The sequence below is a fragment of the Neltuma alba genome, unplaced genomic scaffold (genome assembly GCF_004799145.2).
Source record: "Neltuma alba isolate B1F8T4 unplaced genomic scaffold, ASM479914v2 tig00000817_pilon, whole genome shotgun sequence".
Lineage (NCBI taxonomy): Eukaryota > Viridiplantae > Streptophyta > Magnoliopsida > Fabales > Fabaceae > Neltuma > Neltuma alba.
This window is the reverse complement of record NW_021632206.1, coordinates 11,873-35,073: the sequence shown is the minus strand read 5'-3', so window position 1 is coordinate 35,073 and position 23,201 is coordinate 11,873. Positions and strand designations below refer to the sequence as shown.

General features: G+C 34.0%; 2 protein-coding genes and 1 pseudogene across 2 annotated transcripts; 2 read left to right on the top strand and 1 right to left on the bottom strand.

The window, feature by feature from the left end:
• The first annotated feature begins 1,291 nt into the window (after positions 1-1,291).
• LOC114746347 (pentatricopeptide repeat-containing protein At1g55630-like) lies at positions 1,292-6,350 on the top strand. Its single transcript, XM_028934575.1, has 2 exons — positions 1,292-3,245; positions 5,597-6,350. Exon 1 carries the CDS (start codon positions 1,636-1,638, stop codon positions 3,094-3,096), a length of 1,461 nt encoding a protein of 486 aa, XP_028790408.1. The 5' UTR covers positions 1,292-1,635; the 3' UTR covers positions 3,097-3,245; positions 5,597-6,350.
• A 2,868-nt stretch (positions 6,351-9,218) lies between these two features.
• LOC114746359 (heavy metal-associated isoprenylated plant protein 12-like) lies at positions 9,219-9,690 on the bottom strand (annotated as a pseudogene).
• A 2,635-nt stretch (positions 9,691-12,325) lies between these two features.
• LOC114746336 (uncharacterized) lies at positions 12,326-13,030 on the top strand. The gene has a single exon (XM_028934568.1). The coding sequence runs from the start codon at positions 12,326-12,328 to the stop codon at positions 13,028-13,030; it is 705 nt and encodes a 234-aa protein (XP_028790401.1).
• The last annotated feature ends 10,171 nt before the right edge of the window (positions 13,031-23,201 follow it).

Below are 23,201 nucleotides of genomic sequence, written 5' to 3'. Positions count from 1 at the left end.
ATAAATCTTGTTTACCACTTTACCCCTCATTATATTAAATCCCTAATTTATCTTTTAATATTATATTTTATTAATAATCTATTTAATTTATTTTTACTAAATTTGCTATATTAAGACATAACTTTATAATTTAATTGAAAATATGTATATATAATTACAAAATATTTTCAGCTAAAGAAAGAGTAGAGGAAAAAAAAAGAATATAAGAGTATTTCTCATTCAATTAAGATCCTAAATATATGATATATATACCCTTTATTTATAGGCACAACTTTACAACTTTAGTAGAATTTACAAATTACATGATAATAGATATTATCTCCGATTCTAATTATAAGATCTTGTTTGTAATTTATAAACAAAGTCTTATAATTAAGATTAGAAGTAGTAATTGTGAATTATGGAGATAAAATAATATATTGATGATAATGGAAGAGATATGAACATTTACAAATACATTATTATATTCATAACATCAGCTAATCTATATATTTAAAAAATTGCATCACACAATTGATAACAAATAAATAAAATTAAACATTTAAATTTACCATAAAATAGAAATTTGCATTTATAAAATTAATTAAATTTATAATATGGTAATCCTTCTAATAGTGTAACACAAAACATTAAAAATGTATTAAAATTATTTTTAATTTTAGATAAAGATATATTATATGTGATTAAATAATAATTATTAAGTAATATTCACGTTGTGAAGGGGTATTTTAGTCAAAATAATGAGTCGATCTTATGATTTAATAGTCAACTAATAGTTGGGTGAATAGAAGTTTAATCTCAAAACTAGAAAGAAGGTTTGTGCAATATATATTTTGATTTTAAAAAAGATTCATATAGGTTTTCAAAATAAATAAAAAGTCTCTATAATTTAGATTAAATAGAGGAGACGTTGATGGATTTTACTTTTATAAAAATTATATTTTTGCTTTCGATTTTTAATATAAGAGTTTGTTTTGACTTTTAATTTGATTGTATATTTGTTTTTGATATTTATCTTTTTTTAAAAATAATTATTATAATAGTTGTACATATTAAATATTTTAGCTAATAGTAGTTTTAGATTTTTAGCTAATACAAACGATTAGTAAAGATATTTTTTAAAAAAAAATTATTATAAATAATTAATTTAACTATTAAATTTTATATTACTCGTAAACGTAGTATTGATCGTAAGAATGCTTTTTATTTTTTAGGCCTACTTGAATGCCGAGAAGGAGAATCCCAAACTTGGACACCTTTAACCGGGTTCGGATCACCGCGGCATGTTCAGGACCTTGTTTTAGGATAAACCTAACTAAAGACTTTGCTCTTGCGCTGCCCAGCGCCGATAAAAGCTCCCGTCGACGGCGACCTCAGTGTCGTATTGTCGAGAATCACACCTATTCTTCCGTGTCAGACTTGTTGACTTCCTCTCCTCTTTCTATTTTACTACTATTTTCATTTCTTGTTCGAACTGTACAATTGAATTAGTAGATTCAAATTAGTTTGTGCGGCCGGGATTCTTTTTCCGGCGTAATGATTTTGAGAGTGGCAGTACTTATAAATGCGATTTTATTATTGGGCAAGTTGTGTTTTCCGCGTGTTGCAGAGCTGTAGATATGATGGGTTTAGACCATGTTTTCTTTAGCCCTAGTAGGTCCAAGGATAGTCCACAAGTTTTCATATTGTTTGGCTATTTCTCGCAAGCTTTGTGACCAGCCATTTGATGGTGACCGTGTTGAAAGTGGATTTGATTTTGTCGAGGAACCGTTGAGGAGAATGTGGAATCAATCGGATTTTGATGCCATTGGAAATAGAGGTCATAATTCGCATGAGGATGAGAGCAATAACCCGAAACATTTTTCACTTAGACAGGGATTCTTAGAAAGCGTGAAGATAGATGCTGAGCGGGTTTATGAAGTTCTTCGCCAGGATGGTCCTGGAATTGATGCCAGATTGGTTTTAAATGAGTTGGATGTAAGGCCATCAGGTCTTCTTGTTAGACAAGTTCTCTTTTGTATTTTGAAGAATATTAGTTGTGAAAGTAAGACCCGGTATGCAAAATTGGCCCATAAATTTTTTGTTTGGTGCAGTCAGCAGCAGAATTACCAGCATACTGCTGATTCCTATCACTTAATTATGAAGATATTTGCAGAGTGCGAAGAGTTTAAAGCAATGTGGAGGCTAGTCGATGAGATGAATGAGAAAGGAATCCCTACGACTGCACGAACATTTCACATTTTGATTTGTACTTGTGGTGAGCTAGGCTTCGCTAAGAAAGTGGTGGATAGGTTCTTAAAATCAACTATGTTTCACTATAGGCCCTTTAGGCACTCCTACAATGCAATCCTCCATTGTCTTCTCAATCTAAAGCAGTACAAGTTAATTGAGTGGGTTCATCAACAGATGTTGCTTGAGGGTCTTCCCTCAGATATTTTAACTTATAATATTGTCATGTATGCCAAGTACAGACTTGGGAAGTTGGATCAGTTCAACATATTGCTTGATGAGATGGGTAAAAATGGGTTTTCTCCTGATTTTCATACTTATAACATTCTTCTTCACGTTCTTGGTAAAGGAGACAAACCACTTGCAGCCCTTAATCTCCTAAATCACATGAGAGAAACAGGTATAGAGCCAACTGTTCTTCATTTCACCACATTGATAGATGGACTCAGCAGAGCTGGGAACATGGATGCTTGCAAATATTTTTTTGATGAAATGATAAAGAATGGATGCATGCCAGATGTGGTGGCTTACACGGTAATGATCACAGGATATGTAGTGGCTGGTGAGATCGAGAAAGCTCAAGAAATGTTCCATGAGATGATTTCTAAACAACAAATCCCAAATGTATTCACATACAATTCTATGATTCATGGATTGTGTATGGCAGGAAAGTTTGATGAAGCATGTTCAATGCTCGTAGAAATGGAGGCTAAAGGTTGTAATCCAAATTTTGTTGTGTACAGCTCCTTACTAAGTAGTTTGAGGAAAGCTAAAAAGCTTGCTCAAGCTCATGAAGTAATGAAGCAGATGATGGAAAAGGGAAAGTACGCCCATCTACTTTCAAGGCTCAAAGGGCACAAGAGATAGCCAGATATAGATTCTCTGACTGGAGATGACTCAAGGGCATCAACTCATAAATCTTGTTTACTGAGATGATTCACCTGCTTCTTTTTCAGCTGGTATAGAAGGTGGGGAAACTATTCCCTCTGCATTTGCGATGCCGCTTACTTCTCAAGGTGAAGATGCATAAAATGTCTTTTACTTCTATTGCATTATGTGCAATAATTAATTCTTTCCTTGGGCCTCTCTTTTCTCCCCATACCATTACCTTCAAATGTGTTTGAGGTGTATATTTAACATGGAACTTGGATCCTTGCCGGGTAGCTGTCTAGAATATGATTACTTTTGTTTTCCTGTAACTAGGGTTAGGGTTAACAGGATAAAGCATAGATAGTCTTCTAGAAAAATGGTGAAGTTAACTAGCTAATTTGATATTCTAGATGCTCTTCACCTTTTGGAAGTAATAGATGACCCCGTATCCCAAACTAAAATTCTGCATTAGATATGGAGGAATAACATCCACCTGCTTGTGTGAAGCATGCAAATGTCAGTTGTACAATTAGTAATTTTATCGCTGCGCTCTTTATCACCTTAATAGTCTTAGTGATGTGATACATAGCATGTGAGTTTCCTTCATATAATTTAAACGATGAATATTTACTGGATTTGGAGTATTTGTTATCTTGATTCAAGAAGTTAATTGCGGGCCAAAAGATGCAGTAAGTTTATTGACATATATCGAGAAATTTATACTTTCTTAGCAATCTAGCTTGTCAGGTATTGACATCAAAAGATGGGCTCTATTTGTAGTCTAACTTAGTTTTCACTATTCAGATAACTTGTCTTGGGATTGTCTTACTGAAATTTTATGTTTCCAAGGTAAGCTAATGAGAAGAAAGGCTGATGATAGATTTTTTCCTCTCTCATTTCATGGATTTCATCTTGGGCTCATTGGTAGTGTAGGAAAATAAATTGAGGAAAGTTGCAACTACTACTGTGATCTTTGCTTTTGATTCTAATGTCCCAAATCTCTAACAGTGACAACTGACCCTTTGGTCTATCTGCAATAAGCCCCGTATTGTTTAGAATGGAAGTTAGATCTGACTATAACTTATCCTATTACTAAAATGTTGTGAGGGCCTTGACATTTTCCCCCTGAACAGATTGCCAAATGTGCTATGTGAAGAACAACTATACACAAGATTATGAAAGAAACAGTAGTAACACTAAGTTACTTCCCCTACTAGCATTCTCAAACAACCACAGAAAGATGAAAAGGCTATTGAGAATTCTACAGAATACTGAACAGCACTGATGTTTCAAATGACACTGATAGAGTGAAGTATGGATTGCAGTTTCCGAACACTAGCAAATAGGATGAACAAAATGGCTTGAATACAGAACTAAAATCTCAAGAATATGGCACGTTTGCCAACTTTTGAGAGGCTGGCTCTCACCACCAGTACCTTTTCTCTTTATATGCCCCTGTCAAAAATTTTATAACTACTCCCTTCTACTTTTTCATCATGACTATCTTCTGCTCATATGCTTGTCTGTCTTATCTGGTCTTAACATCTGTGCTTTTTTCTGAAACATTGGTCCTACCCTTCTGCCCTTTAGGCACTCCCTTATCTCTCCTTATGTGGTGGCAATAGAGTTTGGTACCCATCAAATACTCTTCCTGATGCTAATACCCAATTTGGCTTCATCTCAAGAGAAATGTGGAATTTTCCCCCCTAAAAATTGGCATCAGATATATATGAAAGAAAGGTCTTGCTTCATTAAGTTTTGATCTTCAGCTACTTTTGGGAATCAACCCTTACCTTCTGGTTTTTTGGCTAGTTAACGAATGTAATAATTAAAGATACAAAACTGATCCCATCATTACTGCTTTTTACTGCTTACGAGCGAATAAAATTCTCTGATGTCTATGTTTCCATTACAGCATACTAGGGAATCAATTACCTTGATTTTTGTCACTGCCTCTCAAGCTTTGGAATGAATTTTCCATATGCAGCTTGCTCACCATCGTAAAAAATTTACACTTAGACATTTGTTGAGAATATTTGCTGCTTGACTTTCTGTATAAATATAAGAAGTGCTAGCTAATCAAATGTTCCTTCTTTTTTTGTGTTTTTTTTTTTTTTTTGCCATCAAATGTCAAGCATATTGTCCATGAAATATGTATCAACTTACATTTGTTTGGTTCTATCATCCTTTGCTGGTTTGTAGACATGTATCTTCTTGCGTGTGTTACCATGTAAATTCTTGTCCTGGGCATTATTATTTGTCATTAGTTGATTTTTGTCTTGCAACTCATGTCTCTGCCGATGAAAAGCTGCAATGCTTCAGGTTAAGTAGTTGTAATGCTTCAACCTGAGTAGGTTCATTCCCTCCCCCCCCCCTCCAGATATGTCCGGTCTTGGTTTTCCTCCTAAACAATATTGAGAAGCTGACTATTATTTACATCCTTATCAGAATCCATTTATTTTGATTTGCTGATTAATTAATTGTTGGAAATTAATAGAAAAATAGAAGGCGGGGCCAATGGTCAAGATTTGAGAAGCTTTACTGGAAGTTGCCAAGAGAGATATCATTGCAACAAGAAGTCGCTATTACAGAAGTATGAAGCTGGAGTAGAATGGCATTACAAGCTTGCTGGTAGCGAGATAGTGGCTGTTGAAGGTTGAAGAAGAGGGTAAGTGGTGATGGCAGAGTGAAAAAAACGAGTGATCAGGTTAAAAAAGATTGCAAGGGCAAATTTGTCAATAAATAAGATTAAAGAGGCTAGAATTGTCAGAAAAAGTCATTTTCCGTGGAAGGGGGCACTTTTTCCCTCGCCCCAATGGAAGCAAACGTCCACCATTTTGATGAGGAAGCCAACTTCAAATGCACCAAGCATACATTTTTTTAGGCTTCCATCCTGACTTTCACTTCCCTTGTCCCCCGTCCATTTGTACCAAATGGGGCCCCAGATTCCTGCTCGTGTGCTAGTATAATGAGCAATGTTTGGATTCATATGTTCTATATTTACTGTGTATTGTGATGATCTTAGAAATAGAATATCTGGTGCTTCCCGCACATGACAGTTGTGTAGTTGACTTATGATATGCTAGGCTTTGTTACATACTTGAACAACGAACAGGGTAAAAGTTGGGGACAGCAGACGATGTGGTATCTGTTGAGCAGCAAGTTTAAATGCTGGCTGTAAGACCAGCTAGTTGATGTTGCGATGGTGCATCTGTTAGCTAAATAATTTTTGATCAGTTGACTTATGATCAGCATTTTTTGTCGTTAACAAAACGCAACAAACTCACTCTGAAAGGTTAGCATCAAGGTTATCAAATTGGGATATGAATTGTGAATTGGAAAGCCTATTTTTTAAATCTTGAATCGAAACTTATCAAGAATCGCAAGATTCATGAACAATTATTAAAGATGATATATAGGTAATTTTATAGAAGAGAACATCAAAAGTTTATAGATATTAGGTTCTATACACCTCACAAAAAATTAAAAAAGCCAATACATATCAAATTTCAATGACAAATAGTCTCCAAAATCAATTAGGGAATAAAAAAAAAAAGGGTTTTGATTGATATTTGATAAGCTGAAAGTGATAAGTGCATTAGGGAGCATTCATACAACAGATTGCCTCCTATAAATAACAAAAAAATCAGAAAAAATAAACATGAAAAAAGTTTTTTAGCGTGTTGAGTCAGATCCAGTGTGACTCAACACTGCTTGAATCGTATGATTCTGGTGTGAATCGCACAATTCTAATGTGAATTGTATGATTTAAGCCACAAAAAGATACAATAGGAGATTCGTATCTTTTATTGTCTATTTTATCTCGAATCGCAAAATTCGGATTGTGAATCGTGGGATTCTAACTACACTGGTTAGCATCCCTAAGAGGTAAAGGCACCATTCCCTATGCAACATGCAACTTTGACCTCCTGCTTGTTTTTACCTAGATGTGGTACGGGCTTGTTGATGTATTGGTTGTGTTTGTGGAAATCGTTGCCAAAACTCTTCCATTAGCATCTTTTCACACAAACGTTATGTGCGTGTTTAGGAGTCTTATCCCCTGTGTTAAGGCACTGAGGGAGTCTATTAACCACCTATGTCTGTTTCTTCCGTTTATTCAGGCGATCTGGTTCAGGTCACTAGTGAGAACAAGATCAGATCGCATATTCCTTGGGGATATTACAGAATGGCTGTAGAAATGGCTTGATCGGTTACGATATAGTCATATAAGTAATCTAGATGTGTCAGAATAGGAAAATTTCTTAGATGAAGGGCTGTGATCCTGAATTTTCATTTCAATTAAGCAATCAGCTTGGTTGTTAATACGATGTTGGTTCAGATTGCTAAACTGAGACTGTCAGTTATTTCCTTATTCATGTTAAGTATTGATTTGAGTAGCCTGATGTATTACTAGACAGATAAAAGAGATTGAGTGTTGATCCCAGTTTGATTTGGTAATGCCATATCTTGAAAATGGGTTTGGATGGTGTATTCTACCACTAGAGGATCAAACGGGTATTTAAGGCAATTCAATGTGCTCTATGGATCAGACTTCTTCAGTTAATTTTCAACAATCCTCAAGATTGTCTGGTTGCACTTCCGTTATCTTTCGTGTATTAATATCAAATTTTGAACGTGCTACAACTGATTCAGATCACAGGTTTTGCACCAAGGTATATTTGCATATGCTGAATCAACTCATTTAGGACTTATTTGAATTAATCTTGGTAAAAGTAACTTTTGTTCCCTGACTTTTGCAAACTAATGTTGCGGTAAAATTCAATTACTGCAATATGATTTATATTTAGATAGGCTCTTATAAAAAAAAGTCAATTTGAGAGAGATTTGTTTAGATGATACACTGAGAAGTTGATTTCAAAAAATTCAAGTATAGAAAATGTTGACAGCTAAAAGTGAGTAAGAAAAAATTGTTTCAAATATAATTATTTTCATTCAATGTGAGTTCGAAGTGCTTTTCCTTCCTTGAAATCAGTTTGGGATGGCTCCAATGCCTTCCCTCAAAGTTATATTAACTCTGAATTAGTGTCAAATTTAGAGTAAGACCTCAAATCCATTATTGTCTTGTCTGTTAGGATTGCTTGGAGATTGTTCCTGACTTCCTATTATACCAAAAGCTATTTGTAGTGTATATCTGAATCATTGTCGGCTCACATAGCTGGAAATTGGAATCACGTTGGATCTAATTAATGGGATTGGGCTCACTAAGCTGATCACTGTGGACTTCTGTTTTCCAATTTTTTTAGCAGAAGCTTAACTTTGGATATTTAACTAAAGTTTTACTTTCATTTCCATTGAATTGTATTACTTTCTGTACTTAATATAAAAACTAATTAAATAATTTAAGTAGATTAAAAAAATTAGTTAAGTTAGCTATTTGTAATAAATAGGTGTTATCTTTCCTAAAATATCTTTACTAATCATATGTATTAACTAGAATTACTATTTGGTAAAACTTTTAATATGTGCAATTACTACAAGAACTATTTTAGATGAAAGTGGATAAATATGAGAGACAGAGTAGATTGAGGTTTTATATTTAGAACTAAATTGAAAGTTAAAAGACCTGAGGTAGTATAATTTAAAATTATTTAAATTATAAATATTCACCTGCAAATTTTGTCTACTAATTTCACATTTTAAAACGACTTTTAAAATGAAGTTATAGAAATAAAAAATTTATTTAAAAAATACTAACCAATAGTGAAAAATTCATTATGCCCAAGTTACGGAAATGATATATATATATATATATATATATATATTGACACAAACAGAAATGATATTTTATATCTTCACAACTGTATTCAATTTTATAACGCTTATGATTTAAAAAGTTGTAAGAGAATCATTATAGTTTATAAAGTTTAAATTTATTTATCATAATACTTTTTTATTACTGTTATCTTAATACTTTAAATATGTATAATTCATATTGTTATAATGTAATGAAATCTTAACAACAAATATAATAATAAGGAGCAAATTAAAAATTATTTAAATTACAAAGACTTAACCATAAATATAAAAATTATAAGTTAAATAAACAAATAATAAAGATAGCATACATAATTTTCTCTAGAATTTTTAGGACCAAATGTTCATTTTTCCTCATATTTCTTCTCTTCTTCCTTCTTCTCTTCTTCTTTCTTCTCCTCTTCCTTATTAGGTCCCACTGATATTATCTTCACTTTTCCCACTTTCTTCAGCTTCTTCACCACTGCCACTACGTCCATTTGACCTATCATTGCTAACTTCTGCTATACAATATCAGCAATAATCGAATCCATTCCTGTCTCCTAATAATACTAACCTCAGATTATCACAAATAATCCTAAGGTTGAAAACTCTGATTCAGTGCGAGATTAATTCAGAAAGAGGCTCTATGAATTGACTTAAATGGAACTATTTTAGCCTATTACTACTGAATTTGCCTTACACACTGAATCTAAATAATTCAGAGAATTTGGAAGGGTTTCAAAACCTAATACCATAGACATCATCAGCAAAGGCTTCTATTGTTTTTTTCTTTGTTTTGTCATCCGTCATAGTCATGACTTTTAGAACCAACTTCTGCGCGGAAGGATCGAGAAATATGGGGAAAAGGAGAAGAAAATGGGTTGTGTTATAAACAAACATAAAGTTTGCTCATTTGAATCTGAATTATTCTGAGACATAAACAGACTCCTCTGGTATTATTTATAAGATAGAGGGAGAAGATTTTTCTTGGTGTTATTTATAACTTATTTCATTAATTTTCAGCATGAATATACTATTTTACCCTTCATTTATTATAGTATATTCCTCTGGTTCTATTTATAGAGCAGAGAGAGAAAACATTTTTTGTCTTATTTATAAAGTGCTGAGAGAAACTTTTTATATAGATATACAATTTTACCCTTCAATATTTATTATTATATTGAGATATAATATATACTCCTCCGGTCTTTAATATAAGACCTACTTAACTAATTTGATTAGATTAAAGAAGTTAGGTAAGTTAGCTAATTATAAAAAATATGACATGTTTTTTTTAAAATACCATAATCATCTTTTTTAATATCCTCCGTCTTACACTTACTTGATTATGATTGAGGGAGTATCCACATAGGTAATTTAGGAAAAATTGATAAATATGAGAAATAAGTCTTATTTCAGGACCAAAGTGAACTTAACAATTAGGTCCTATATTAAGGACCGAGAGAGTATTAAATAAGGATAAAATTAGAAAGTTGTTGAATTTTAAATGAAATTTAATGAAATTTAAAGTTATTCCTAGTCTGTGTAAAGCATATTGAAAAATTGAAAAAGATTTATAAATAAGACTAGAGGAATAGATAGTTATGTTTTAAAAGATGTATATATTAAATAAGAATAAAATTGAAAAGTTATTTTAAGGGAAAATGACAAGAAAATATCACCTGAATTTCAAAAAGACAAATAAGGCACCTGAATAAGCAAAATGACAAATAAGGGACTGGGTACCAATCTGGAATTCAGATTTTTGGCCAAAAGACGAAATTGCCCTGATGAGTGAGGTAAAAGGAAGTGAAAATGATGAGAAAATAAACATAGAACCAGGTTGAGCAGCACGTGAAGAAGGAAAGAGGAATGCTGGAGCAACACATTAAAGCTGAAAAGAGGTAAGTTTAAGTCGGTAGTCTTAGGAAATGGTATAATCTTACTCCTCCGCATCACCATTTTGTTGGGATTGCTGATTTAATAGATTTTGGTTGTGGGCAAGAGGGTTTGTAGCAAGAGAGAGAGTGAACATGTCACATTACGTGATGGTGGGGTTTGGGTAGTTCTTTTTTGTGGCTGTTTTATGGAACAATGGTGGGGACGGGTGTGTTGGAGATGAGGTTTTATACTTTATATTGACTATTTCGAATGACGTAACGGAAATCAAAAAAGTGGCAAGCAATTGCGTAGGTGTGAAGTTTGCATTCAGGTGGTGAACGTTGTTAAAATCAATAATGGAGTTGTGAAACCCTATAATAAAATTGCGAATAGAAGAAAAGTTTCTCTTTGTGTGTGTGTTTTAGATGTCACATACGTTGATGGAAACTAATTCGCGCAAAGTTAATTTTTTTTATTTAATGTTGTTTGCTGCAGGTTAGCAAGTGGTGATGTCTTGTAACATTGTATCAACATCTTCAAGAAGACTTGCTTGTTATTTTCACGTAGATGGGAAGTTTGTAGAAAATGGCGATGGTGAAGTTAAATACTGTGGTGGGACTGTCAGAGTAAAGTAATAAATGAGGGTACAAAACTTGAAGATTTGAGGGCAATGATAGGAGAATGGTTCAGCATAGATTGTCATGGCTGTGATATTAAATACACTTTGAGTTTTGATGAGAGGGTATTGGTAGATCTTATAGATGATGGTGAAGTTGATAATCTATTTGAATATAATGACCGTGATGCACATATTTATATAGCACATAAAGGTAATAACAATGTGGAGGAAGGAATGGGTTATCCAGAAGGGTAAGTGAGAAATTTTTTTTGTGGTTATGAAAGTTGATAATTGTTGTAATATTGTAGTAAATCTCTTAACAGCAGTGGTAATTATAAATGCAGGATCTCAAGAATGGTAGGACTGTCAGAACAAAGTGATGAGCCTACGTTAGAGGGAAATGCTTTGGAAAGTACAAGTTCTAGAGGCAGTGAAAGACCTAATGTAAGCTTGCTATACGGAGTAGTGAGTGCACCTACACCTTTGCCGGAGATGAATTCTTTGAAATGGAAGGAATTGTTGTTAGGACGGAATCAGACTTTTGCAAATGCAGAAGATTTCAAGAAGAAAGTACATAAGTTCAGTATTGCAAACAAGTTTGAGTACAAGTATGTGAAAAATTGTAGGGAAAAATGTATGTGAAATGTAGTGTTGAAGGTTGTCCGTGGAGGATAAGTGCAAGAGTGGGTAGAAAGAGTACTCCCTTTTTACGTGTGGCAACATTCATAAATGAGCATGTTCATAATGCTCAAGACAATTTCGTGTGGAACATTGTGGTTCAGCTAGCTTGACATCATCAATCATCATTGATGAGGTAAATGATCACATAGACAGGCATCCAAATGATATAAGGAAGAGTTTGGAAAGAGATTATGGTGTGAAGTTGACATATAAACAAGCATACAGGGCGAAGCAAAAAGCTTTAGAGGACATACATGGCAGGCCTGACCAGTCTTATATGCTTATTCCATGATATGTGAACGGTTGAAGGAAACAGATAACAAAACTGTGGCCAAATGGGTGGGTAATACTAATAACACATTTGAGCGTGCATTCATAGCATATGGGTGTTGTATAGAAGGCTTTATAGCTGGTGCTAGACATGTACTGGACATTGATGGATGTCATTTAAGTGGACCGTATAAGGGGACGTTACTGTCGGCCTCTGCTTATGATGCTGACAATGAATTGTTACCTTTTGCGATTGCTATTGTAAAGGGAGAGACACTTGAGGATTGGACATGGTTCTTATACATGATTAAGGAGATAGTTGGGTCGATGGAATTGACAATTGTGTCAGATCGACACAATGCAATAATAAGTGCTGTGCAAGCAATATTTGGTGGTGAGAGGCATGCATACTGTTACAGACATGTTAAGGAAAACTTCATTGCACAAATGATTAAATTAAATAGAGGAAAGAGGAAGACTAGTGGGAAAGCAAGGGAGGAGGGATTGCAATACCTGGATGCCATTGCATATGCAAGGCTTGACACCGAGTTTGATGGTGCAATGGATAACATGAGAAAGTTCAATCCACAATTATTTGAGTGGCTTCTTAATCATGATGATGTTGAAAGGTGGGCCTTAAGTAAATTCCCATTTAAACAATGGGATAACATCACAACAAACCTTGCTGAGTCATTCAATGCTTGGATGTTGAAAGAGAGATGATATAATGTTCCAACTTATACATGAGCATCGTGAGAAAGTGGCAAAGAAGATGTATGCAGCAGCATAGCAATGAGTAATTGGAAAAATGGTGTAGGCCCAAACATAGATACAAAATTGGTGGACAATGTTGCTAGATCAGCACGCATGTTGAGTGTACCTTATGGAGGAGGTAGGGTGTGTGTCCATACAGCAAAAGGAGTTGTACATGTTGATCTTGGTCTAGGCGAATGCACCTGTGCAGCTTAGCAAATGTCAGGCATTCCATGTCCCCATGCCTGTGCAGCTATTAAGGCTGTGAATTGCAATGTGTATGATTTTGTTGATGAATGCTACAAGATTACATCACAACAAAAGATTTATGGCAGGACTATGATTCCAGTGGTGACAGTAGACATGCCAAATCCTAACAATTACTGGGTGGAAAATATAGCAAATCAAGTGTTCTTGGCACCGCCTTTGACTAATTGACCACCAGGAAGGCCTAAAATAAAAAGACGAGAGTCACAGTTCCAAAATAGGAAGATCTACCATTGTAGCACATGCCAACAAGTTGGGCACACAAGAAGAACATGCAAGAATCCAAACCCAAGTTGAAGTTAGATGTCAATAGATATGGTGATTTCTTGGTGTAAATGGAATGACTTTTGAACCCTTCTTAACCTTTTTTGGTACATGGGTTAGTAGACAGGATATCACATTTGCATATAATTTTAATAAATGGGATATGTTTTGTTGGTTGAATGACAAGAAAACATTAAGTGCTGGTTTAATCTTAATGTTAACTTGTTATTTGAATATATGTAATGTATCTGCTGTCATATTGCTGCTAGTTTTTGGTAAATACTGTTGCGTGAATGGTACATTCCATTACACGTGTAGTTAGTATGAAAGTTAATGGTTCAATGTTTACCGTGATGTACTTGAGGTGCAGTCATTTGAATATATGTAATGTATCTGCTGTCATATTGCTGCTGGTTTTTGGTAAATATTGTTGCGTGAATGGTACATTCCATTGCACGTATAGTTAGTATGAAAGTTAATGGTTCAATGTTTACCGTGATGTCCTTGAGGTGCAGTCATTTGAATATATGTAATGTATCTGCTGTATATTGCTACTGGTTTTTGGTAAAATTCAGCATCGAATTGTATTGTTCTGGGCAGAAAATCTGCCCAGCCCGCCAAAAGGTTGCAAAACCCAGTATACAAGTAGTAAATCGCACTGAGAAAGTTGTAAATCCCACTATGTGTTTTGCAAAATTCATCACCGAGTTGTATCGTTTTAAAACCAAAGTTGCCCAGCCCAATAAACATAAGGCTGCAAAACCCAATATACAAGTAGTAAATCGCGTTGTGAAAGTTGTAAATCCCACTATGTGTTTTGCAAAATTCAGCGCCAAGTTCTATTGTTTTAAAACCAAAGTTACCTAGCCCAATAAACATAAGGCTGCAAAACCCACTATACAAGTAGTAAATCGCGATGTGAAAGTTGTAAATCCCACTATGTGTTTTGCAAAATTCATCGCCGAGTTGTATTGTTTTAAAACCAAAGTTGCCTAGCCCAATAAACATAAGGCTACAAAACCCACTATAAAAGTAGTAAATTGCACTATGAAAGTTGTAAATCCCACTATGTGTTTTGCAAAATTCAGCGCCGAGTTTTATTGTTTTAAAACCAAAGTTGCCCAGCCCAATAAATATAAGGCTGCAAAACCTACTATACAAGTAGTAAATTGCACTGTGAAAGTTGTAAATCTCACTATGTGTTTTGCAAAATTCAGCACCGAGTTCTATTGTTTTAAAACCAAAGTTGCCCAGCCCAATAAACATAAGGCTGCAAAACCCACTATACAAGTAGTAAATCGCACTGTGAAGTTGTAAATCCACTATGTGTTTTGTGAAATTCAACGTGGAATTGTATGGTTTCTAAAAGGTTGCCCAGAGAAAAACAAAAGGTTGCAAAACCCATTACAGAAGTTGTAAAACTCAGTGTGAAAGTTGTACATCTACTATGTGTTTTGCAAAATTCAGTACCGAGTTCTACTGTTTTAGAACCAAAGTTGCCCAGCCCAATAAACATAGGGATGTAAAACCCACTGTACAAGTAGTAAATCGCACTATGAAAGTTGTTATTCCCACTATGTGTTTTATGAAATTCAGCGTGGAATTGTATGATTTGTGAAAGAAAGGTTGCCCAGAGAAAAACAGAAGGTTGCAAAACCCATTACAGAAGTTGTAAAACTCACTGTGAACATTGTAAATCCCACTATGTGTTTTGCAAAATTCACCGCCAAGTTGTATTGTTTTAAAACCAAAGTTGCCTAGCCCAATAAACATAAGGTTGGAAAACCCACTGAACAACTAGTAACACTCACTGTAAAAGTTGTTATTCCCACTATGTGTTTTGTCAAACTCAGCGTGGTATTTGTGTTCTTGTTGAGAAAAGTTGCCCTGCCTCTTAAAACAGGTTGTCAAGTCATTTGAAGAAGTAGTCAAATTCACTTTGATAGTTGTAAATCTCGTTACATGTGTAGTAACACTATGGGAAAATGGTTTAACATTACTTGAAAATGAGGCACCTTTACATTCCCTGAAAACAGTTTGCAAATCCCCTTACATACATAACTTTAACTAAAACATCATTAAACTTAGACAACGTAATTTAGTGCCGTGATGCCCGCTGCTTTTTCCTCGGTGTGGGATCTGTGGATGACAGCAATTTCAATGCTTCTTCACGCCTTGAATTGAGCTCATGATTAACAAGCCACCACATTAGGTTTCATCGCAAATCAGCAACATGTTCTTCACTGTAGTCAAGCGTCACACCGGGCTCCCATTGCTCAACCATATTAAAACATGAACGCCACAGTCTCGCCTGCACATGGCAACAATGTCCATGAGTGAAACACGAAGTAGCATTCATACATTATTACATCAACAAGTAATACCACTCACAGATTGTTTTGTTGAGGAACAGAGGCCCAAATAATGTCACTCATCTGCTTCTTTCCAATGGTATTGGGCTTTACTATCTCAATCATGTCATAAAATTGATCCCTCTGCACAACGCATACTTGCATTTGTAAATAATTTGGTAAACAAATGGCATCTTACACAAGAACAGTAACAATATTCTTACACATCCAGTGACCACAGTCATCATATCATCATCAGCTGCACCTTTCTTCTTACTCTTCTTAGCAGAAAAACTTGGCTTCATTGAGTCCAGCACATAGAAATTTATTGTCTTAGGCTCAAGCACAAGACAAAACCAGTGAGCACCAACAAGTGTAGGTCCAAATATCAAGTCACAGTCTCCAATGTTGTAACCGACACATTCAGGCAGAAACTGCTTTTCTCATTTTCTAGCATCCCACCGAGATGGGTTCGCAGCTAGTATTGCCTCCAGCATTGAATGATTAGTCATGTAGCAGTAATTATTTTGTAAACATCTTAGTAACCTTACCATAAAGTCAGCATCAAATATGTGTCGCTTCACTTCTCCTTCACTCTTCATATCAGCCAGTAAAGTCTTGCACACAACTGACATGAGTTGTTTGCAAGTAAATTTTAGTTTTTCCCACAGGTATACATGAGCATCAAATATAAAAATTATAGTACTCAGCCCAAGATCACAATACTAACTTACACGATTACCTATTCTCTCAATTCCTCTAAGTGTCCTTAGCTGATCTCGAGTGATATCCTCGTCAGATATTTTAACTAAAGGCCTAAAAATGTGTTCCCAGTATCATTATGTGTGTAGTTAATCAGTAAACAACCGATAAGTAATATCATTCAGAGTCATGCAAATAGTAACTTACATGTCACCCTCCTGACTTGAACACATGCGGGATATCATGTTAAAAAACTTGTCATTTTCCTCCATATTCCTCTTTTTCCTCAAAACAAGCATTGTCAAAATCCATGGAGAATTTATGGCCGACTTCACCTCCCTCTGTGATCTCCTAGGCTGTGCATTCTTGTCCATGGGGGAAACATCAAGGGAATCCATATTTCTACTTGTATTCCTTCTTCCTCAACATAATCATGTCGGCCTCGTCCGAGTCATCTCCATGATGAGGTACGTGACCTGAGTCCTGTCCATCATCATCACCTCCCTCATTTTCATCATCACCTCCCTCGTTATCATCACCATCATTAGCTTCATCTTCTCCCTTATATTCATCTCCAACTTCACTAGGGCCCTCATCTCCCACAGTACGATTTTCCTCCATCGTTATGTGTACCTTATGTAGCTCGTCCTCTACTGCACTAACAAGTCTCTTGTAGCTTAAATCAATTACAGCCATCAACTTTTGATGTAAGCTCTGCAACTCCTGCATCACATTATTAAAAAAGATCAAACACTTTATCTTGTTAATGCACATTGAAATTACCAAGCAAAGCACACACCGGGTGTAAGTCAGCGACACTTCTTGTTCTCTCCTCATCTCCAACCCTAACTTTAGAGCCCTTCTCCTTATACAATAGGCCTCTGTTGCTTCGCCTTTCTTTCTTTGTCATCTCCTTTATCCTCTCATCAGTCCAGAATTGAATAGCACTTATTGACCTATCTCTAACAGATTTAGATAATGGGAAGCGCTCAGCAAGATATAACTGTAACATCAAATTATTAACTTTATCATCACTCGATTCAAACATACAACAAAAAAACAATGGTAATAAATACATACCAATAAGAGGTAAATGCATCCTCCGACGTTGCAACTCCCTTCATCATTGTCTTCCCCTACGTTTCTATACACTTCAACATAATCTTCCATCTCTTTCCACAAGTTGTTCACAATGTATGTGGCCCAATCAAATCGATGTAATCCATTCATAGTACAACACATCACCCTTACTAGCTTGTCACTCACTGTTGTTTGTGAGGTAGGAGCTAGAAAACTCCCAAGTGTGTACAGCATGAACAATAACTCAAAATTCTCTACATTCTCCCCAGATTTAATGTCTTTGAGTATCTTGGTAAAAGAGACTTTACCATATTCATTCTTCAACCTTTTATATGTTTCATCATCATCATCCACATCCGTTCTTACCTTTTCCCCTGTGTGGGGTACATCCAACAACTTCGCAACATCTTCTGCATCAATTTCCTTGATCTTCCCCCTTATTGTAAATTGATGAGTAGGCGAATCATATGCTCAAAGCATGCGTACTATGAGGTCACGAGGGAGTCTCTCACATCCCATGTCAAGCAAACTTGTGAATCCCAAACTTTGTACCTTGGCTTTCAATCTGTCATTGCTATTTATAAATTCTACCAATGACTTGTATTGCCGAACTGAGCAATAGGTGCTAAAAGCAACTTTTTTCATCTGCTTCTTCTTTGTCCCTTGCTTCTTTGGTTTGTTCACTTTATCATTATACTTCTTCCTCTCCTCCGGTGGCAGCTCCCTCCATGCCTTTACTGCCTTTCTAACTTCTTCTCTCCTATTCCTAAACTCTTTGCCCGCCTTAAATTCATGGAGAAACAGCATGTACCCATTCTTCACTTGTCCACTTCCCTCTCCTTCTCCTTCTACTTGTACTTGTAATTCCATTTTCCCTGCTACAATTACACCACTTGTTAGTCATTCATAATAATATATTTCTTTCACAATAATGTCGTCAATTCCATTAACAAATGTAGTCAATTACACTAACAAATATAGTAAATTTTATTAACATATCACCAAACTACCATTGTCCAATCAATTAACAAGTGTAGTCAAGTCCACTAACAAATGTAGTAAATTTCAATAACATATTACCTACAAAACCATTGCACAGTCAAATGAATTTGCATCACGACAATGTTGTTATTCCCATAACAAATCTGGTCACTTTCATTGACTAATGTAGTAAATTCCACTAATAAATATAGTAAATTTCATTAACATATCACCTCATAACTATTGTCTAATCAATTACCAAATGTAGTAAATTCTACTAATAAATGTAGTAAATTTCATTAATATATCACCTCAATATCATTGTCCACTCAATTGAATTTGCATCACAACATGTTGTCATTCCCATACCAAATCTATTCTTTTCCATTGGCGAATGTAGTCAATTACTCTAATTAATGTTGTAAATTTCATTAACATATCAGTTAACAAATGTAGTCATTGCCAAGACAAATTTAGTCGTTCTTAGATCAATAGTTGTTATTTCAATACGAAACCCACTAGTACTATTTACTACTTACCTCATCAAATTTACTACTCAGCTAATAGAATTACTGCTTTCTAAATTACTACAACAGGATAACCTTTGCAAATTTTACCCATGCAAGGACAAACTTTTCAGCCTAAACCATTCAATGAAAATGAAAGTAATTTTATCATTGCTGCGCGTGCAGACAAAATTTTACTAAATTCAACTTCCTTAAAATCTCACCTTCTCCACATAGAAAGCTATACTCTTTTTAGTAAAGTCAAATAACACCGCCAAAACTATCCTTTCCATTTTGTTCTTTTCCTTCAAATCAAAATAAAACAATCCCCACAACAAAAGCAATCCTCTATTCCAATTAAAGGCCACCCAAAATGGATTAAACACTATCAATCACAATCATTTCCAAATGTGTACACAACCAAACACATGAGCAATAACATGGAAACAACTTTTTTTGTCCTACAGCAACTTCTATGGGAACAACAAAGACGGAACCACAAAGAGCATCACTGCATAATTACATTTTAAGCTTCGGAGACCCATCGAAAATGCTCTATGAACAACAATATTCAAGTTCCCTACCTGTTTAGTTTCGAAAGCGACGGCGGCAATGTGATTTCGGAGAACCCTTTTTGGTTACTAGAAGAGCTTTGATTTGGTTTCGCCGAGTGGGGGCACTTTCTGTTTCGGCGAGTTGCTCTTGTCGGGTCGGCAGGTTGCTTTCGCCAACTGAAGGAGGTAGTTACAATTCCTGTTTCACTTAGTGGGGGGTTGCTTTCGCTGAGTGGAAGCAGTTCCTGTTTTGTTGACTGGGGGTGTTGTTTTCGTCGAGTGGAGCCAGTTTCCGCCTTTTCTCCATCTCCTCAGGTTTCAAACATAATAAGGGTATTTCGGTCTTTTGGCCAAAAATCTATATTCCAAATTAGTATTTAGTGCCCTATTTGTCATTTTGCTTATTCAGGTGCCTTATTTGTCTTTTTGAAATTCAGGTTGTATTTTCTTGTCATTTTCCCTTATTTTAATGTAGGGTTAATATAATTTAAAATTCTTTTTATTTATGCAAAATATGTTGAGGGTGTCTGTAGATAGAACAAGAAGAGTAAATAATAATGATGAGCATGAGTTGAACTGAGATGGAATGTAATGCGAAAATATCAGTATACGATTGTGCGTGCCTGACAGGGAGGGAGAGAATAATTAATGGTCGAGAATATGTGGCCTTTCAACAACGAAAGGAAAGGTACGATGAGGTTGCTGTACTCCTCTTATACTTGCGCGAATGCGAGAGTTTAATATATAATATCTGGTCCCTAAAATTTAATTCTTATTTTAGTTTTAGTTTTTTAAATTTTAAATTATAGGTTTTAGTTTCTCAAAAAACAAAATAGTTTAGGTTTTTATTAAATTATAAGGACTATATTATAAATAAAAGAAACTTGATGGATCAAAAACTCATGATTTGAAATTTGAGAGGCCAAAATCAAAATGAAAATAAATTTGAAGAACAAAAAATTATATTAACCTTTTTAAGATACATATATAGAAATTATTGGTCCACCAAAATGTACCGAATAAAGGAGTAAAATAGACAAGTCCAATGAGTACTAAAATACCTTTCATATCTGGTTAAAAATGCAATATACATATACTATTATTACATTATATATACATGCGTTGGGTATGATGCATGATCTTATATACTGCCTTTTATCTTTAATACAAAACTTAGTTGATTAATTTGAGAAAATTACAAAAATTAGATAATTACTTAATATAATATATGTTACATGATCTTTCTAAAATATTTATATGTATTATTAAATTATTTATTGTTTTATAAGTCGAGCAAATTAGTTTTAAGAAAAACAATAAATATAATAATTTAAAGCAATTTATTTAATTTTTTTAATCTTTTAAATTATTCAATTAGGTCTTATATTAAAGATTAAAAGCAGTATTTAATATTGATGCATATTTCATCACTTGAGACACTTATACGATGAGTTATTTTTGGGTATTGTAATAGTGAAATCGTATTAAAGTCTTTCGGTGTTGTTTTTTTCGTTTGCGTGCATAGTATTATAAGCTTCACATTTGATTCCCCGTTTTTCTTGCCACCTATTTGGGACCTATTTGGCTATTCCAGGTATTACAGCTAAATTTTTTTTTTAAAATGTTTTGTCAATATTAAAATTAGACCTAGAGTCCTATTGCCTAAAATATCAACATATAAAAGCTTGTTGGATATATTTGCCTGAAATAGTTGGGAAACACTAGGGGTGGAAACAGGCCAGGCCAAGCCAGGCCTCACCTTTAACAGGTCTGACCTGTGGTGAGACCTATTGGCCTGAGCCTGGCCTGTAGCCTGTGAAAGGCCTTTTAATCGGCCTGAGCTTGGCCTGTAATCAGGCCTGGCCTATGGCCTGTTAAGATGCCTGTTTTTTTAACAAATTTTAAACATACATAAATTAATTCAAAATTACAATAATTCAACCTAATTTATCTAAAATACAAACAAAAAAAATATGAAATTATCAAATTAACACAATTTGTAAAACATGTCCCCTTGGGCCCAAAAAAAAATCTAATATGAAAAATTATTAGAAAACATAATTTCACTCTGATATAAAAATACCACTTCATCCCATCTCTAGTATAAAAATTAGTTGATGACTAGATCTAGTTTAAAATATGAAACATCCTTAATCCTTTTTATATTTTAAATTTATCATTTATTCAAACTAATTTACTAACAAAATGATATTTGATCCTGTTGTTACACATAATTGTTTTAAAAAAAATGTTACATTTATTGTTATTTATTTATTTATTTAAATTAATTAAGCAACTACTATAATAAGAATTAGATTGAGCACACATATATACGGTCTAAAACATAATAGGTCAATTCTATATAAATATATATATTCTATATAAGATTAATATGAAAAGCATGGATCAAATAAATGAATGATGCTTTTTATTTTATTTTTTAATGCATTTATGTTTTCTTACTTTGTTCAAATATGTGTCATTATACATACATCAATTATTTTTATTATAAAGAATTGAAATGAAATGAAGCATGCAATAGGCTTTAGGTAACACGTTTATGTGGGTGGAGTTTTCTCAATTAACCAATTAGAATAGCAAATTCCCTCCTGTCAATTTACAATTTTAACCTTAAAAAAAAAAAGATAACAAGCCCAGGCCGCCTGACAGGCCTAACAGACTTACTATCAGGCCTGAGCATGACTTGATAAAGTAAACAGGCTTTTTTACAGGCTTGAGCCTATTCTGATACTTACATGCGCGTGATAGGCCGCCTGGCCTATTTTCACCCCTAGAGAATATGTATGACAATATCCCTTAGCAATGCATGAAAGTGATGTATTGGATAATTTGTTTCTTAGGGACAATGAGTTTATATTTAGCTTCACTACCAGAAAAGCTAACTTTTAACGACAATTTTTAGCGGCGACAATTAAAATCATCGTTAAAAATTTGACTTTCAGCAGCGACCGTAAAAAGTTTTCACTGAAAGTGTGAGTTTTAGAAGTTGCTGTGAAAAAAATGATTTTTAGAAGTTGCAGAAAAAAAAAAAGCTGAACTTCAGCTGTAACTTTATTATTGGTCACTAAAAAGGTGATTTTTTACAATTATTTTTTTAATCAACAAATATAATTTTCTTAAATAATGGAATTTAGCACCTCAAAACATTAAATGTATCATTTTATGATGAAAAAGATTATGTATAAGCTTTTTAAAAGTATATAATTGATTTATAATAAAAGTAAACTTTAAGGTGAGGAAAAATAGTACATATAATCTAATCTATAATATTATAAATATTAATCTGTCAAACAATTTATTAATACATTAAATAGATGTTAATAATCAATAAAATAATATTAAAATATATCAAATAAATAATATTATTTTAATTATATTCATATTTTAATTTATTCAAAAAGAATATTATAAATAT

Excerpts from the sequence above, each read along its gene's own strand:
- LOC114746347 (XM_028934575.1), top strand. The coding sequence starts at position 1,636 with ATGTTTTCTTTAGCCCTAGTAGGTCCAAGGATAGTCCACAAGTTTTCA.
- LOC114746336 (XM_028934568.1), top strand. The coding sequence starts at position 12,326 with ATGATATGTGAACGGTTGAAGGAAACAGATAACAAAACTGTGGCCAAA.